Below are 19901 nucleotides of genomic sequence, written 5' to 3'. Positions count from 1 at the left end.
CTAAATCAACCTCAAACTTAAGCGTCATCAATAATGATCTAAGTCCTAGTAAGTTCTTGGTTAAAGAAGAGTCCGGCAGTATGCTGAGTGTATGCCAACTGTTTTATGTGGATTCACGCATTTAGTCTTCAAACTCTCCACTCCTAACATTCAAGACCTGCTTTCTCTTTTCCTTATGTCTTATATAGTTAACAATACTATTTTAAGCTTTGAGATTTAAACTGCCTTAACTTGAACCTAAAATAATCCAGCTGGAGGCTATCATTGGGTGTTAGAGAAAATGCCAAGAGGCCTAAGTAGTAGCAGAAAGAAGAAAAAAGAAAAAGAATGTACAACGATCAGATTTTTACCCGGAGTCTCTACAACATGAACGATGGCCTCATTGTTCCCATTGACTGAGTATGTGAAATAGAACCAGCAGTCGTCAACATCCTTCTCCTTACAGTGGGACAGGGGATCAACCTGGCCTGGCTGTGGTAATTTGTCCCGATTTTCAACCTTGGTGATGTTGAAATGTGAACATTCCTGTGCACACGTGTCTTTCTTTTCTCCTTTATTGAAGGCTCTGCACTGAACACATTCTCTGTGAAAATACAAATTATATTAAAAAAGTATTTAAAATTTAAAATGAGTATTTGCTGAAAGACTATTTCCTGTGAATAAATGGAGGCACACAGGACACTTCTAGATGGAAAAATTAAATATAAAAATGCTCGTTTCCCCAGTGAAATTACATAGTACAGTTCAAACTAAAATCAAAAAGAGAAGTAAAAAAGTAGTAAAATAAGACTAACCTTAACAGACATTATAAATGCATAGCACAAAACCAAAATGATTTCAACAATGCGTTGTTGATACAACAGTTCTTCAAAAGGCAAAACGTTCAATTTTGCTTAGTTTAGTCAAGAGACAGTAATTAAACAAGTGGTAATACTAATTCACAAAGGTCACCATGTGGAGTCAAAGACATAGCCAATTCGGACCAAAACGATGGCACCAACTACTCTCCTATAACAAACTTAAGTATCATACAACAAACACCAGCAACTGAGAAAGGATTTTTAAGACGCAGAGCGGGCCACCGTGTGTCAGAGATTTTATTTCCAGCGTGACCGAGTATCAGTACTATTCTGGTTCTAGTCTAATACTACACAGGTCAACAGACAGCAAATACCAACTGTTTCCGGCACCTGGGAAGGACTTACTTATGTTCCGCACAGACACCGAGGCAGGTCTGACACATCTCACAGGTCGGCCCTTGGAACTTGGGGTCAGTGCACTTACAGGCGCCACACTCGCAGACGCCCCGACCGTTGCAGATCTGTCCGTTCGTGGCCAGGCACGAAGTTGTGTCCAGAGAACAGTCACAGGCACTGCCAGTGTAGTTGGGGTTGCACTCACACACGCGACACTTGCAAACACCATTTCCTGGGATTAAGAATATCATTTCTCACAACAGTGGTAAAGATATCAACCATGGCACCGACTTCAAAGTCAAAATAAGCAGTGATGTAGAAGAACACGTAGCTAAGGATACACGGACCCTACAGTGCTGCCCTTTTTCTACTTATTCACCAAGAAAACTCCTAATGCTTTTTTACTGTATTAGATGAAATCACACTTTAGAACGATTTTCAGACCCTTTTCTCACCTCCACAAATTAAGCCATTGGATCTATCGCAGTTGAAATTATCACACTCGCAGAATTTTCCGGAATAAATTTCATTTGTATTATCCCTCTTCCTACAAACACACTGTCCACAGACACACTCTCCATTGTTGCTACAGATTTCCGAACTGTTTTCTTTCCTGCAGTAAGCATCCATATCCTCACTGTTCACTTCATCCGTGCTACATTCGCAATGTCTACCGACTCGGCCCTCGTTGCACCTAAAGAAAGAACCCAAAATTTCAATCACATAAAATAAAAATTTAAAATAACAAGTCATACTGTGAGAAAGATGGGGAGAGGAAACAAGACTGTGAATGGTATCTTCAAAATACAATTATATTAATGGGAGTGTTCACACCACATGTCACAGACATGTATGAAAGTGTTCATATGTGCACACATGTATGTGTGCATGCACCAGCTAAGTTCACATGGAATATAGGAAAGAGACTAGGGGAAAAAAATGTATTCAGGAAAATAACCATTTTGATCAGGATGAAAATATCATCTAGCACTGAACAGGTAAACAAAACATTTGGAAATATAGGAACAACTTACTTTAAAAGAGTATGTTAGTTCTGTTCTCAAATGATATGCTATCACATTTGGTATTATAGATGAAGCATCTCTAAATTTAAAGCAATGGTCCAACCATTAATCTAAAAAAGTACAATAAACACGCCCCAAAAAGTGCACAGAAGTTAAAGAAAAACATACTGACCACAGCATTTAAAAATATACTATTTAAAAACAGGTACATCCTATGGGTCCAGACTTTTCGGACACACTGCATTTTTTGAACAGCCAAGGGTTAAGGACACTGGAAATATACTAATGTATATTAGTATATACATTATGTAAATAATGTAAAGGGGAGGAAGGCAAAATATTGTTTTTTTAAAGATTTATTTATTTTAGAGAGAGTGAGCATGGACGCAGGCCCGCAGGCTGGGGGCGGGGGGAAGAGAGAGAAAGAGGGAATCCTTAAGCAGACTCCCCACTGAGTTTGGATCCAATGCTCCTAGGCCTCAATCCCACAACCTGAGACCATGACTGGAGTTGAAATCAAGAGCTAGCTAGCCACTTAACCAACTGAACCATCAGGAGTCCCAGGAAGACAAGACATTTTTAAGATTCTTTAGTTAATGAATTTTACTAAAAATGGATCTACATGACTCCATCAGGACACATATAACATAAAAAAGTAAAATGTAATATTTAAATTGTTATCTAGAATAGACAACTAGTAACAGATGGTGAAATCCAGCCATTTATTTTTCTCATGATTAAAAACCCTTCAACGCCTAGTCATTTGGGGCTGACCTTTAGATCAAAATACTCTCCTCTTCCTCCTATCTTTCAAGGAGAAAGCTATATTCAGAATCTATTCAATCTTAATTTTTAATTAAAAGGTAACCACCACAGTGTAAAAAAAAATTTTTTTAAATGATTCGATTGTAGTTTTATTAGTAGATTCCATGTTCAAAAAATAGTTTCTCTTTTTACTTTCACAAAATATATTTGTTTTTAAAAAATTATTCCAACAATGCAGAAGTACATGCACAAGGTGAACACCCTTTACTGCTTCCTGGTTCCACTTCCCCGATAAAACCACTGGAAGTTTGATATATCTTCCTAAAACCCTTTCTGTAAATGTATTTTATATAAGCTTATTTAGCTCTAGAAAATTCAGATTGCTACTATATGAGGGGAAAAACCCAAAAGCTACCTTAACAATTTGTTAAATGTATGTCTTAGATGGCTATAAAATTTTTTATTTCAAAGAACATCTTCTTGACAAAAAAGAAGGCAGGGAAGAACTTTCTATAAATACCACACAAGATCCTCAAACTGACCTCATGGTGAGCAGCACTGGTTGAAACAAAGAATTTACTTGCTCTAAACAGACTTTTTTCTGGATTTCTCAAAAGAGCCTGCCCACAACTTTCTAAACCTAATGTAGCTCTCTCTCTGTCATTCTCCATCAACCTCAGCTCACCTGCAAGCTCCACACTCGAACGTGCCATTTCCTTCATGACACTTTGGACTGCTAGGGATGCCTTCGCTTTGGCATTCACATTCACAGATGAACTCAAGAATAACTTCTACTTCTTCAGTAAAGCCTAGAGGCTTAATTTTAATGGTTTCAGAATTCTTATTTGGACATTTATTTGAAGTTATGCTAATTTCAAATTGAACCTTGAAGGAAAAAAACAATTAAATTAACCACTAGGCAATTTAAATCTGTTAAAAAATATTTCAAAATGCTCATTTCTTTTACTATTTCTCAAATTATAAACTAGATTTGCTTATAAACAAGCATTTTTTTTTCTTTTTCTTCAGAAAAATGCTTATATAACTTACCTCATCTCCAATGGAAATATTGGAACATTTTCTTCCATTCTCCCCAGTTCCGTTTACTCCATTCTTACAGTAAGATTTGTAATTTATTGTTACTCCTTCTGGTAACTTGCTATTTTCCAAAATGACTTCTGAGGATAGGGACTGAAAGAAAGACAACTATAAAATATACTGAATGCATAAAACCAACAGGCAAAATGAACTACTAAGAAATGTTATTATTTAAATAAAAGATTTGGAACCAAATCCTGAATGACCAGAAAACACATGACTACAGAGAAACAGGCTCAAATCAAAATTCTTCAAAATACTGTACATGATGGTCCATATACACTATGGAGTATTATGCCTCCATCAGAAAGGATGAATACCCAACTTTTGTAGCAACATGGACGGGACTGGAAGAGATTATGTTGAGTGAAATAAGTCAAGCAGAGAGAGTCAATTATCGTATGGTTTCACTTATTTGTGGAGCATAACAAATAGCATGGAGGACATGGGGAGATAGAGAGAAGGGGGTTGGGGGAAATTGGAAGGGGAGGTGAACCATGAGAGACTATGAACTCTGAAAAACAATCTGAGGGTTTTGAAGGGGCAGGGGGTGGTCGGGGTACCAGGTGGTGGGTATTATAGAAGGCATAGATTGCATGGAGCACTGGGTGTGGTGCAAAAATAATGAATACTGTTATGCTGAAAATAAAAAATAAATTAAAAAAAAATACCATTTCATGAAAAAAAAAAAAAGAATCCCCTTGTAACACACATATTCATTTTGTCATTTCTTTAAAATATATATCACCATGGAAACCAAAATTTTAAAATTCAGTAGTAAAGGCAAAATGTAATACGTTCCTTTAGGTTAAGACTTTTATTTCTTATGAACCTTCTTTGGAGGGTCTCCTTTAGACATCTGTCTTTCTCTTGAGCCTTAAGCACAAGGACAGTTGCCTCTTTTAATTTGGATACTGCATTAAGGTATCAGGGCTAGATAAGTCCAAAAACCACAGATTGTGCTAACAAGTGTAAGTTTTATGTCAACTCTTATGTCATTTGTGTTTTTACAAAAGATCAAGCAAATTAAATACTAGGACAAAAAAAAAAAAGAAAAAAGAAATCAAAGGAGTCCCAAAAACCCATCACTAAAGAAGACAGATGGCAAATAAGCATCGCATACAATGTTTCACATTACATGTCATCAGTTCTATGCAATTTAAAACATGAATAAGACATTACTATGTATCTATTGAATGGTCAAAGTCCAGGCAACAACAGGACTAAATGCTGATAATGATGTGGCACAGCAGAAGTGATCATTTTTTACTGGTAGGATTGCAAAATGACACAACCACTTTGGAAGATACTTTGACAGTTTCTTAATAAAATAAACTTGTCTTAACCATGCAATCCAGCAGCCCACAACGCACGAAAACATATCCACATAAAAACTACACTTCAGGATGTCTGGGTGGCTCAGATGTTGGGTATCTGACTTTGGATCCAGTAATGATCCCAGAATCCTGGAATCCAATCCAGCATTGGGCTTCTTGCACAATGGAGAACCTGCTTCTCCCTCCACCTGCTACTCTCCCTGTTTGTGCTCTCCCTCTCTCTGACAAATAAATAAAATATTTAAAAATTAAGAAAAGAAAGTAAGATGGAGGGCTTGGGTGGCTCAATCTTAACTCGAAGGCTCAGACCCTTAACTGTAAGCATCTGCCTTCTGCTCAGGTCATGATCTCAGGGTCCTGGGATCAAGCCCTGCATCAGGCTCCCTGCTCAGCGAGAGGTCTGCTTCTCCCTCTCCTTCAGCCCCTCACCCCTGCTCGTGCTCTCTCGCTCTTAAATAAAATCTTAAAAAAAAAAAAAAAAGGAGTATTTGTGCTTAATTATTGCTGATCATACAATACAGAAAAGTTTTCAGATTAAATACGAGGAATCCTAAGAACTCAGAACATATTGCCCCATTGGCAATATGGCTCTCCTCTGGCCCTACCACTTCCAGCCAACTAAGGACACAGGTAAACAACTGACTATATAGTCTAGGAACAAATCTGTTTAGGAGCCATTACAGACCAGGCGGCAAGCTGTCTCTCATTCACACACCTACATGCATGTGAGTTAGGAAAATAATGCGATATTCTGTTGAGTTGGAGAACAACTATAGGGAAGACATGGAATAATTTAGAGTCTTGAAAATCTTTGCAATAAAAAACCCTCCCTGAGTAGGATCTCTTTGAGTAGGGTCTTTCCAAAACATTTTGGGAAACCGTCCTCAGCATAAGGTAAAAAGTATCTAAAATTCAACCTGTCAAAAGGTTGAGGGGTAGAAACATAATGGGTACAATATTACAAATATCTTTTGACTACTTAAAATGATTGTTCACCAATGCTTAATGAGAATCACTAAATGTACTCTGGATTAGAGCTCTAGACAATTCGACTTTCTTCCATGTGTGAGGGAAGAAAAAAAAATCATATCAATCTTTCTAAAATTGCCAAGTCTCTCTCTCTCTCTTACACACACACACACACACACATATATTTAACTATGTACATATTTTATGGCAAACGTATATATGAGTGCCTCTGTATCTCTTAAGAATAGAAAACTGTATCTCTGAATCCATGGCAAGAGAAGAACTGGCAAAAAAGCTTTTCCAGAACAATTCCTCAAAAGAGATGAATCTAAACTGGGGGGAGGGGGAGAGGAGACAGAGGTAATCTTTTAAGTCTAAATATAAGTTATGTTTCACTTGTTTTCCAACAAGGAAACCTACTTAATAACATCAAACAGACATTTAGAAACCTCCCCAACATGCCTTTAATGTATTTTTGCTTTGTTTAGGATACGTACATAATTCTGCTTCTGTAAGAAAATGTAAGTGGTTTTTGCTCCAGATACACAACATGTTAGTTTTACGCTGTCCTCTGGGTTGCTAAATCATGTATGAAGGGACATTTACTTTCTCTGGGCAAAGTACATTCAACAGGGTATTGTTTAAAAGAGATCTTATGCAGAATGTACTTACATTGTAGGCATCAATAATCAACTGAATTACGTTGCTGGAATTTGCAGATAATGTTCCTACTGCTGACTTAGGGATCAAATTTTTCAGTTCCTGAAATTAAAAGATAAAAACTGTGAATACAAACAGTATTCATTCAACCGATAAGCACAGACTGAATATGTAAAATACTGAAGTATAAGCGCCCTAGACAGTCTCTAAATAACTTAAGGAGTCAAACCTGAAAAAAACTAGTCTTAGATGTAATTAAAAATAGAAAGCACTACTATAAAATCCAGTCTGTCTGGCTAGTAACACCTTCCCATATTTCAATCAGACATATTTTGCTTCCACACACATATACTTACCTTGTAAACAGGCTGAAATTCTTCTGTAACTGCAAAAATTGTCTGAATGTTATTTTCACTTAATTTCTGGACAAGGTGAGCAATAGAAGGATAATCCTACAAAATGAAATAAAATTTAGTATGTAATTACATCCAATGTATTCCAAGTTTTTCAATACTTTTTCAAAATGATGATTTGCATATTTAACTGCATTGCTTATACAAGCCTGCTTGAAATAACACAAATAATTGCTGAAGTGGGAGGTGTGTACATGTGGGTTTCTAATCTTCTATCTTCATATACACACACACACACACACACACACACACACACATAAATCAACTTCCACAATAAAAAGGTGTTAAAAAGCAAGATCTATGCTTATTAAATGTTAGAACAATAAAATTAAAGAACTGCCAATAACTATAGGTTATATCATGAATCACCAAAATTCACCAGGTTTAGACTGCTTCTAGAATTTGAATAATTTGCCAATCTTTGTTTTTGGTAAAAGCAGAGTGCCTACTTCCAAAAATCTTATATAAATAAGAGGAGGAGTATTGGACTATACAAATCATCTGTATGGACATAGTACCAAATTTGCTATGAAATGATGTGTGCAAGGGAAAAGACACATAGCGATGAGCGGAGGCATGGAGTGAGAGTGTCCAAGCAGCTGCTTTCACCTAATGAGGCCCTTGTCTACGCAGCAGGAAACAAGCACAAAACCACATCTTCAGACACAGGCACTAGCTTCCTTGCACATTAGGTTAGGGCCTGTACTTACCAAAATAACAAACCCACAAGCCAGTCGCCCACACTATATTTAGTATTAAACACCAAAATCCCACATAAATCCATTTAATATGTAAGGAATTCAGCACTCACATAATAATGGCTCATTGTGTACATATCATTTTCCAGGTGACACTGTCCATCATTTGGTAAAACAATGCCACCAAGTTTGCCATCTCCGGCAAAGTGAAACCCAGCGTCCGTGGAAAACACCAGCAGCCGTGTAACATTCCTCCAGCCGATCAAGGACTTGAAAAGAAAATGATTTCAGCTTATATACCCTATCCACAATCACTGGGCATGAAGCTGTCATCCTCACATAGGCTCCCACTGTACTTTTAACCTCATTCTAGACATTCCCCGTAGCTTGTCTTTTTGCGGTGCTAACATTCGTACTGATACCTGCACAGAGACCATGACAGAGGGCTCCTCCATCCCCCAGGAAAACTGTGTCTTGCCTGTTTGTCCATTTCTCTCAGCTCTTTTTAAAAAACTGTATCTTTTAAAACCAGTATCTCCCTCCCCGAGCACAGGGTAAGCTCACTGCATGTGCGGCAGGGACCACATCTGGCTCTGCTCATCATCATACCTCCAGGAGCCAGCATAGGGCTTCACAAACAGCAGGTGTTCAATGGGTGCATAAAAATGTATCAGCCCATTCCGTACTTCACCTTACTGCTACTCTCATGTTCCCATCCATCCTTCACCCTGCTTTTAGCTTCAAAAGTATATACCTCCTTTATCAAGACTCCACATTAGGCCTTCTTTTTTTTTTAACTACAGAAGAAATGATCTTCTCCCAAGACCTGCCCTGCTTAATTCCACCCACCATGCCTCATCGGTACTACTTGTTCTCGTACTTTATTCTCCTACTCATTCAACAAAGGATTTAAGGTAGCAATAAAGGGGCACCTGGCTGGCTCAGCTGGTGGAACATGTATCTCCTGATGTAGGGGTTGTAAGCCCCACTTTGGGTGTTGAGATTACTTAAAAAATAAAATCTTAAAAAAACCCAATAAAGTAGCAAAAAAAATCCTTCTCTCTCTATGGTAAATTTATAATTGTATTTGTCTAAATTTACTCAATACATCTGTGTATAGCCCCATAAAACTGTAAATTCCTTGAAGGCAAGAATGGAGGGCACTGATGCCGGTGATCCAAGCATTAGGACGCTGCGTCTAGAGAAGCAGGCGGAATGGTTGCTCTCAGTCAGCATGGTAAAACACAGAAGGACGGCAGCAGCCGTGGGTGCTATGGCTTGTTTTAATCCCAAAGACTGAGGCACAGATGGAGCAGCCCAGACAATGTTCTCTCCACACTGAGCTGCTAACAGGATCATGAATCAATAGCTCCAAGAGAAGGGTGGCAGGCGAGGCAGTACCAGGAATATTAGTCTTTCTTCCGCATTAAAAGCAGAGGCTACCCTTTGACAACTGTCCTAGGGAGAAATCAAAACTAACTAATACATGGGTGCCTGGGTGGGTTAACTCTCAGTGGGTTAAAGCCTCTACCTTTAGTTCGGGTCATGATCCCAGGGTCCTGGGATGGAGCCCCGCATCAGGCTCTCTGCTCAGCAGGGAGCCTGCTTCCTCCTCTCTCTCTTCCTGCCCTCTGCCTATTTGTGATCTCTGTCAAATAAAATCTTTAAAAAAAAAAAAATTAACTAATACAGTACTTAATATTTGCAGAGAGCCTCCTGGCACTCTGCAAATACCGTATTGAAGCTCTGCATATTAATTAGTATTTAAGCTTCCTAACAGTCCTACTATCCCTTCTCATGGAGAAGGAAACCGCCCTCCAGTGGGACTAAGTACATTGTCCAGACTCGGCGGCAATGGGACAATGTGAAACAGTGTCCTAACAGTCTAAAAATGGTTCTCTCAACCACCACAACCATATTGTTAAACCACATCATTATCTTAGATGTAGCTGTACCTTAGCAAAAACTGGTTGAGGAATAATCATTAAAAAGCACCTGGAAGCAGAGAAGGTCTTCTAGGGAACAGGGATACCACAAGGAAAAAAAGGGGGGGGAATGAGACAGAAGTAGGTACTTAAGACAAACCTTATTTACCTCACAGTGCTCTCTAGTATGAGCTGCAGCTGTGTCATGAAAACGTCACCTCAAAACCTTCAGCTGCTAAATGTGTCATAAAATACTACCACTAGTCTAATGGAGATGAACATGCCACTACTAAAAATCTCCCAATTAAAATGATTACTAAGCTATGACTTCTCAAAATCTAGTTCTCATATAGTTTATAAAGTAGGATGCAAAAAGTTCCTGCTTTTTGAGTCACTAAGACACAGGGAAGACATCCTTCAGAGGTGACAGGCAGAGCAGAGCCCATCGAAAGGAAATGGCACCTGAGACGCTGTTCTAGCTGGGCTCTCTTGGTGCTTGGCCAAGCATAGCTCCACCTTTGTCTGGCACAAGCCGGAGTCAGGACACCTGCGCCTCTTCTAAAATCCTAGAACACCAGCCTAAGTACAACTACACCGCCGCACTGTTTCAAATGGTGAGCATGCTGGCTTTTAAGATCCTATGGAAATGAAGTAGCTGCCCAGTTGAAACAGGGGACATAATGATTAAATAAGCTTTTACAAAGCACCTGTGTAGCTAGAAGGAATTTAAGGGATCAAATTCTGTACTCCTCTGAGATCATGAAGTATGATTTGGTAAGCAGGTAAGTTCTTCCATCCTCACCGATAGTAAAACCACACTTACAATTCATACAAGTAATGTTCCCTTGTAGGAAATGAATGCACTTACTCCACAAACCGCAACTTGCATGATGGCATCAAAGCCACCTTCAGGAGAATCCAAATTTCCAGATATGTGCTGTTTACCAACAAGTTCATTAAATACTTCCCCTTTATCAGTAAGACTGAGCACATTTTTGTAGCTAAATGGGCTGGTGCAGTTCTGTTCACTTGTGCAAGGGTTCCTCAGCTTGGCTGGTGTTGTACTAATATAAGGCATCACGGTTTTCTCCACAAATGAGCCAAATCCTGTGAAGAAAAAATGCATACAGAGAGATGGATAGATGGATGGGCAGACAAACTTGCGTTAAAAAGAATAAAGTTATGTTACCACATGTACATCAATCTTCCATAAGAAATAAGATTTTAATAATAAAGTTTGGAAAGGAGATCATTATAATATGAAAAATCCGGGGCTGAAGAGAGATTATTATTAGAGATTATTAGATTATTATTAGGCTGTACAGACAGGTGTGGTCATATTAATTAGTAATGGAACAGAACTGGAATACTCAACATGCTAATTCACAAATGAATGAATACGCTCCTATGAAAACAAGCATGCATTTCATTATCTACGTGATATAATCTGTGTTAAGTAATATGACAGCATAAAGTAAAAGAGGAACAAGGAGGCACAAAAATTGCAGATATGTGACAGGAATATCAGTTTCACCTCTGAAAGAAAAGGCTAAAAACTGGCCTACTTATTTCACAAGTATACAATGAAGAACAAAACTGCCAGGACTTATACAAATGAAAATTACGAATGTTCCCAATAATCCTACCAATTCGGAAGTCTGAAGTAATCCTTCTCATTTCATTCATGAGATCTGTTCCGAGACTTTTAACATTCTCCAAATCATCTTTCATAGAGTAGGAGAGGTCCATAAGGTAGTAGAGATCAATAGGATAGTCTTCAGCTCTCTTAAATTTTAACGTAAATATCTGTGGCTCCCCTAATTAAGCAGAGATTAGAAAATGAAGTTAGTTGCCAGCAATCACAAACAAATGAGGAAAAGCAAACTGGATTTACAGACTGTATTATTGCCATAATTTTTACAAGACCCTGGGAAGTCCACTGGCTAACTAAACTCAATCTCAACAAACACTTACCATGCCAACCCTGGGCACGCAAGATGAAAAGGACAACACTCCACGTGGGCAAGACAGACAGACAGCTGACTTAGAACTATGACCAAGGACAACAAATAGATGGGAGAGCACGCATCAGACTGGGCTGGGTGAGGCAGGGCGCACTACAGCGTGCACCTGACCTTTTAGAGACCAAAAGTTCTAAAAACAGTCTGTTCCCTGTTTATATACGTAAGTGAACAAGATCATCTGATTTTTACTTTCAAAAACATGGCAAAAAAAAAAAAGTTTTAAAAATGAATGACAGAGACAAGAGATTTGTTAAGAAACTACTGCAAAACTCTTAGGGGAAGACAGGAAGATCCGAACCAAAACCATAAGGAATAAGAAGGGGAGAGAGACACAAGAGGCGTTAAGGTAGAATTTGCTCAGGAAACAGAGGAGAAAGAGAATATTTGGGTGAAAAAACCATTGCATGTTAACTTGCAGATATTCTCTATACAGATTTCTAGTATGCAGCTGGGTGAATGGGTTTGGGGCTTAATAGAAAAGGCTATGTTACAGCACACAGATGGTTTTAATGCCATGAGAGAAAAATCAACAATGAAGTGGACTGCAAAGAAGAAGGAAGTAGAAAGACACGGGAAGGAGTCTGGAAAGCAATATTAAGAGAGAAGAAGAAAAACCAGGAGTGATGTAAGAGCCAAGAGGGAGCATTTCAAGAAGTTCAAAGGTGTTACTTGGTACAAGAAGGTTAAGGGAAGGGCGGGGGGGGAAGGGCCTGACAAGAGTCTATGAGGTTTGGTGGTTCAAGGTGAAGGCAGAGCTTTGTGAGAAGAGGTTGAGAAGCAGGCTGAACAGCGGTCAAGAGGGGAACTCATGGAGACAATGACTGTGTACCATTCTTTTCAGAGAAAAGGGACGGACACTGGAAAGAGTAGGAAAAGAGCTTGTTTTCTTTTTTCTTTTCTTTTTTCAATGCAAGACTGTCAGAGACTCTTATAATAGTTTAATATTTTAATGACATTAAACATATACAAAGGAAAAACACAAGTTAGAACAGTGTGTTTATATCAGGTAATTGTACCACAGGATGGACACTTTTATTTTTAAAACCCATTAAATAGAATACTTTCTCTTTCACAGAATTTCCTTCAGACATTAGGCAACCTTCATTATTTCAAGTATATGTGTCTAACAAATTGTTATGTCTGCAAAAAACTTCCAAAATTTGACATATTCCACATTTCTGTTTGAGTGCCGGTCCATATGTGAAAATGAGCCCTATAAGGAAAACTCAAAAGAGGCTTACATAGTCGTCAAAATCTCAAGCTGAAATAAAAGTTGTCATACAACTTGATTTCTGTACCTGATCGTAATTGCAAAACCAACTGCTGAGGTTGGATCTGAGTAATATCTTCTGGCTGGAGCTTCTCTGCTGTTCCTTTGCTACGGTTGGTTACATTTTTATTTTTCTTTATATCTTTGGAGCCTCTGGGATTTTCTATGTCATCTGGATGGCAACCCTTCTTTTTTAAAGCTTCTAAATCATCACACCGTGCAGAAGTAGGCATTCCTTCTTGTAAAAATGTCTAAGTGACACACAAAATATAGGTATAAACAATAAGTATAATGGTCCAACATTCTGAGTAATCATAATTGCATATGTGCAATTAAAATGCAAAAAAAAAAAAATCAAGTGACACAACTAATATACTTCATTTCTGGTTTTTAAACAAAATGCTCCCTTCACCCCAATCATACGCTCTTATTTTAAAAAAAATGAACTCATTCTCTAGAAGAGTAATTCCTTTATAATTACTATATTACTAGTAATGAATTACTTTAGTACTATAGAGTTGACCTAAGTGTACATTTTAACTGTCCCACCTTCAAATTCAAAGTATCTAAATCAAAGAAATTCTGCAGTAAAAATCACACAGTCAGCATGCTTAATGGCCACTAATAAATAATGTATATACCCAAAAAGTCCTATATAATTCTCTCATATTATGTAGTATTCTCCTTATTTTGAACAACTCAGTGTTTAGGGAAAACATATTACCCTGAAGGTGTTTCAGTGAATGACGTAATTTTTATAAAGGAGACTGAGAAATTTAACACAGAGGTAGTAAGTATTCCTGGAGACATGAAAAAATTTCAAGTGTTGGTTATTACTTTAAATAAGGCTTTTAAAATTCATTTTGAAAAACAATAATCACAGTGGTGATTACATGACAATATGAAACAGCAATCAATAAAATCTGATCACATGATAAGGTCATGAGTATATTTCCATAGAGTACATTTTAGTATAAAAATAAAAAAGTCTGAGTGCTATATAAATGCTACTTGTAGCTTGGGGTAAAACTTCCAGTAGTGATATGATTTCAAAATGTGTTATAGCTCCAACTTAGATGGAAATAAAAATTTTATCAGATGACTGAATAAGTATCTTAGTGAAAGCAAAAACACTGCTGTTAAGATGGATGCAAAACCTTTGAATAAAAGTTTTTCATGAAATGTGAGAGTGGAGAAAAACAATGGCATTAGTGTGTGGGTATGTGTCACTTTTAAACAAGTACCTATAGTAATCAATTATTATAATAGACATGTGATTATTTCACATATATCCCTACAAATTTTGTATGTAGTTATACTAAGCCAAAGATTTCTTTTTTTTTTTCTTTTTAATCTTGACATTGGGAAAATGAGGAAATGCCTTTTCTCTGAGGTCACTTTGTGTTCAATTTTATATGCTATTTTTTTCATGCCTAAGTGAGGATATTTAAACACAAGAATACACAATGGTTTGAATCAGTTATTTTGAAGGGACACAACACTAATGAGAGCATTTATGGAATCAGAAAAACAACTAGAAGGGAATACAAAGGGTCAGATAGTTCAAAGCTGAACAACTTTTACATATCATCAAACCTAAAATACAACACCAAAGCACAGGAGCCTAGCGTAGAAACTTTCAAGACCGTAACTCAAATAAAATTTCACTAAACACATTCCAAAATCATGCCACAAATTTCAAAGACTAAATTATTTAAAGAACAGTTTGGCAAGTTAAGCCCTTCCTGAGACAAACTGAATTCCAGAATACCATTTTTAGGAGAACAAAAGTATCACTGGAAAAATTTTGAAGTAACAAAACAGCTGAAATGTATAAAGTCCAATGCCTGAGTAAAAATCAACAATAAACCTTTGAGCTTCTGATATTATTCACTCTAAGAATAAATTATATTTCCTCGAATGACTTCCCAGTACTTCCTGTTCTGACACTCATTCACACGTTTATTTCTTTAATGTTTAGTAGGCTTTGTGAAAGGAATCAAGTTAAGCAATGTACACAGATGACAAGAGTGAATAAAATTTAAACCGTAACCTGAACAGGTTTTTATTTGGGATGCAAATCAATCCTATATTAGTTCTAACTCAGATATAATTAGTAAGATTAGCTTACACCTCTCCTGAAAAAAAAAAAAAAAAAAAAAAAAAAAAAAAAACCTCTAAAAACAATCAAATTAAATGGCTAGGGATTTGGAGAAGCTATTATAATAGAAATATAATGCATTTATAATAGAAACATAATGCATGCCACAAGGGTGAGCTATATATGTATTTTAAAATTATCTAGTAGCCACATTAAAAGAAAAAAGAAACAGGAAATTAATTTTAACAATATATATAAAATATTACCATTTCGACATTATTAATGATTGTTTTTTCATCATTAAGTCTTCAAACTCCAGGATACATCTGAGGCTTATAGCAATTCTCAATTTGGACCAATGTGGAACACGTTTCAAGTGCCCGACAGTGACATGGGCCTAGCGGCTACTGAATTAAACAGCACACCTCTACACCATCACATAGTTGATACCTACTCAATAAACATTCAGTGAAAATTCTTATCTAACATTTCCCAAGGATTCAATATTGGATCATAGTAAATGACTAGAGAATAAATGGAAAGGCCTTGAACAATTTTACTTACTGAATTTGTACACCATCCACAATTTGGCCCTGCTTGTATACATTCTCCACATGATTTGGCATTTGCTTTTAAACATCTATTTTCATCTGTTAGGACGAAGAATAGACAACTTTACTTGAAGTTTCAAGAAAGAAAATAATTAAAAATGATCAAAATGACAAAATACAATACATATAAACCTTAAGTATGAATAACACAACATATGTCATGTATTGTTACAATTATATATTATAAATATGTATTACATTTTATTAATAACGTATAAAAATTGTTAATACACTGATCCAGACCTACCCCAAAGAGGTGATGTTACATTACCTTGGCATAGAAAGCCATGAAAAGATAGTTAGCTTTCTTGTCTTCTATAGCAAAGGCTAGGTACTGGTACTAGTAATCTATACATTCTTCCTTTCTTCAAAGGCATAATTTTAGGATCTACTATGTTGGACAGTCATAACTATCTGGAGTTTTCTTACAACTACATATAATATTATTTCCTTTAATTTAAGTCATACTACCACACCCATACCCACAAAAGCATCTGCAAAAGACTTCCCTTCATTTTTAAGAAGGTAAATACTTAAAAAGCCCATATTCATCCAGTCCACAATCCCATGATTTTTCAGGCTCTATGTGGTAAGAATGTCTCACATTTCTTTGAATCCACCTAAAGATCAGCATGCCTTTCATGTGGTAAAAGCACTAACATGGACTGTCTCCAATGTGTCTGCTCTGATTATAAATCTAACATATATTCAAAATAAGAAAATTTGCAAAATATATAAAAGCATAAAGAACAAACTCAAAATCACCCATAATCTACTCACTAAGGGATAACTACTGCTAACATTTTTGTATATTTCTTTCCAGTCCTTTTTCTATGTAGATTAAAAAAAAAAATAGCAAGAAAGTACACATATAGACATTATTTAAATAAATTGAGAATATACATTTTGCATACTATTTTTATACTTAATCCTAAGTGTTTCATTACAGATTCTTTAAAAAATGGCTCTTGATGATTATATATTTCATTATCTTAATGTGTCCTATTTGATGTTGGACAAATTTAGATTGTTTCCATTGCATGCATGCGTAGTTTTCACACATTTGCTCATAATGCACGCACGAACCTTCCAAATACATGTATACACATATGTGCACATACATGCACCCTTCTGAGGACCATTCTCACAGTGGAAAACTCTGATCCTTTTTTCCTTAGCACAAACTAAAAAGGAGAATACTTGAGTTGGAGAGTATTCATGTTTTTAATATTCTCAGTATACACTAATTTCTATCCAGAAGAAATATTCAAATTTATAATCCTACAAGCAGTATACAAATACCATTTTCACCAAACCTTCAACAAAGTACTTTTTTAATATAAAAAATCTTTTACTCATTTAATGAATATAAATTAGAATATCAATTCTATTGTCAGTTATTTAAGTTTCATTTTTACCAGATTTTACTGACCATATCTTTTATACATTTTGTTTGTATCTTTAGCAAATTTTTTTTTCTGTCATGCTCCTCTATTTTTACCGGATATCAACACATGCTAATCAAATTAAAACTCTGCTTAGTTTCTCATCTTGTTGATGGTGTTCTGACATCCAGACACTTTGGGTTTTTATGTTGTTGGTTTTAGATCATCAACTTTATCAATAATTTCCTTTAAGGTTTTTCTTCACTTTTCCATGTAGTTAAGTCCTTCTTATTCTAAGATTAAATAAGTGCTCTCTGCAATGTATTTTCTGAAATTTGGAGAAGAGAACTACAAATCCATTATTCCAGATGTGGATGTACCATGGTTTGTAAGAGGATTAAATATATTTTTTGGCTTTGTTTCATTCCTCTTCTAGATCATGCCAACATTTTGCAAGACTTTTTTTTTTTTAAAGATTTTATACTTATTTGACAGAGAGAGATATAGCAAGAGAGGGAACACACGCAGGGGGAGTGGGAGGAGAAGCAGGCTTCCTGCTGAGCAGGGAGCCCGATGCCGGTGATCCCAGGACCCTGGGATTCTGACCTGAGCCGAAGGCAGACACTTAATGACTGAGCCACCCAGGTGCCCCTTTGCAAGACTTTTTGATCAAAAGTAAGAACATCTTCTAGAAAGTGAGTTGTTCCTGGTTTCATTTTTTTAGATAGTAACGGTTCATTTATAATCCACCATTTTACACACTCACTTTATTTTCTTCTAAATGTGTGACACACCTTTGCTTTCTCTATGCTCACTTCAACACTCTATTACAGTCTTAAAAGACCTTTCTGTTGTGTTCTGTATTACTACCACTTCAGCATTTCTTTAGCCGACCTGCCCTGTCGCCCTGTCGCTGTTCTGGGTGGCAGCAGTGAGGGGCTGGATATTGAAGGGTCTCGCAGACGACTCTAAGAACCTTTACCCCAAGTGAAATTCGGCCCTTGCACAGCTTTCAGAAGGAGCAGTATTTTGCGGCTTAGACTTGCTCAAGAATGTAATTGGTCAAAAAGTAATACAAAACACTAAAATGAAAAGACAACTGAAAACTTTTTATTTTTTTACCTGCTTGGCCAAACACACAGCAAACTGAACCAATCAGCCCAATCCAGAAAATCAGCTGTAAATTCATCTGAAATACAAAATGTACATTGCTAAATATTAAGAAAATAACAAAAAACAGTAATACATTAAACACAAAACATTCCCACTCACCTTATCTTCTGTTGATTTTATAAATATAATCCCTCTCAAACCATTTCTTCTCCAATCCCTCTCTATAACTCTTTTATCCTCCCCTCCCCTCCCCCGTTACCTCCCCTGTCAATTACATTAAATTAATGTCCACACCAGATCCCTAGAATCCATTCTCACCTTTCTCCATGTCAAATAGATTTTAATGTCTAATTAACAATGCTCAAGACGTGTCACGTATTCCCAAACACTATAAGAGCCATAAACAGTCTTTGTTCCATGGAATCGCTATGTGTATTACCTCCTGTGGCTCCCAGGAGCCACACAGCCATCCAGATGCTGCAGTCACATTAAATACTGCAGGTCAGTCTGAGTGAACTTGTCAAAATCCAGATGGCTGCTTACAACTTTTCAATAATGTCTATTTCTCCTCAGGCTAAGGCCAACATCCTGCCCAAGGCCTGACTTAATTTTTGAGGTTGAGCTCCTGTAATTAGTTATCTTTTTTTTAATAAAATAACGTCTATGCATGGGATTAGTAAAACATTTAGTTCAATTCCCTGTCATCTCTAGATCTACAAACTAGACTAAAAAGAAAAAAAAGAAAGAAGGAAAAATAAAAAGTACAGGAGGGGAGCCTAAAAAGACCAAGACACCTCAAAAGACTGACAGGGGTTTGAGTTGTCTTCTAGAATCTCTAAAGAAAAATTAAGTAATCTGTCCATTATCGAGAATCACCCCAATCTGTAGCCATTAGGTATAGGACAATTTCCTGTGAATCAGTTTTTCACAATATTGATCTATACTTACTTCAGCTACGGCTCCAGCCATAGCTCACAAACCCTATCCTTTCACTGTTTACTGTTCTTGGACTAGCAGCCAATCACATATAAATATCTGCCTCTCCCACAAGAACACAAAAAAACAAAGAGAAATATGATAAAATCCCCAAAAAGTTAGCTTACTAGTTATCAAAGACATACAAATTAAAGCAATACAAGGTAAACCAGAAAGAGAAAAAGGGGGCGGTGTTTAACCCAACAAAACTTCTGCAGATAGCTGACAGAAACCAGAGATGGCTCTATAAACTGGTATAATTTTGGGGGAAATAATTTAACCTGTATCAAAAGCGATAAAAAAAATGTTTCTACCTTCTGACCTTGCAATCTAGCT

General features: G+C 36.7%; 1 protein-coding gene across 4 annotated transcripts in view; it reads right to left on the bottom strand.

The window, feature by feature from the left end:
• ITGB1 (integrin subunit beta 1) overlaps nucleotides 1–19901 on the bottom strand; it is a 45385-nt gene that overhangs the window by 8965 nt on the left and 16519 nt on the right. For all 4 annotated transcript variants that reach the window (XM_045069213.1, XM_045069214.1, XM_004774281.3 and 1 more), the window contains exons 2-14: nucleotides 18600–18666; nucleotides 16046–16131; nucleotides 13409–13631; nucleotides 11733–11903; nucleotides 10955–11193; nucleotides 8275–8430; nucleotides 7407–7502; nucleotides 7063–7152; nucleotides 4037–4177; nucleotides 3672–3871; nucleotides 1652–1890; nucleotides 1206–1428; nucleotides 351–583 (exon numbers count right to left, since the gene is read on the bottom strand). In XM_045069213.1, coding sequence (XP_044925148.1) covers nucleotides 351–583; nucleotides 1206–1428; nucleotides 1652–1890; nucleotides 3672–3871; nucleotides 4037–4177; nucleotides 7063–7152; nucleotides 7407–7502; nucleotides 8275–8430; nucleotides 10955–11193; nucleotides 11733–11903; nucleotides 13409–13631; nucleotides 16046–16131; nucleotides 18600–18666 — 2164 coding nt within the window. The remainder of the gene's footprint in view (nucleotides 1–350; nucleotides 584–1205; nucleotides 1429–1651; nucleotides 1891–3671; nucleotides 3872–4036; nucleotides 4178–7062; nucleotides 7153–7406; nucleotides 7503–8274; nucleotides 8431–10954; nucleotides 11194–11732; nucleotides 11904–13408; nucleotides 13632–16045; nucleotides 16132–18599; nucleotides 18667–19901) is intronic.

Source organism: Mustela putorius, unplaced genomic scaffold (genome assembly GCF_011764305.1).
Source record: "Mustela putorius furo isolate JIRA1106 unplaced genomic scaffold, ASM1176430v1.1 tig00003913_pilon_pilon_pilon, whole genome shotgun sequence".
In the NCBI taxonomy this organism is placed as follows: domain Eukaryota; kingdom Metazoa; phylum Chordata; class Mammalia; order Carnivora; family Mustelidae; genus Mustela; species Mustela putorius.
Note: the sequence above shows the minus strand (reverse complement) of the source record. Positions and strands in the feature narration are given on the sequence as shown.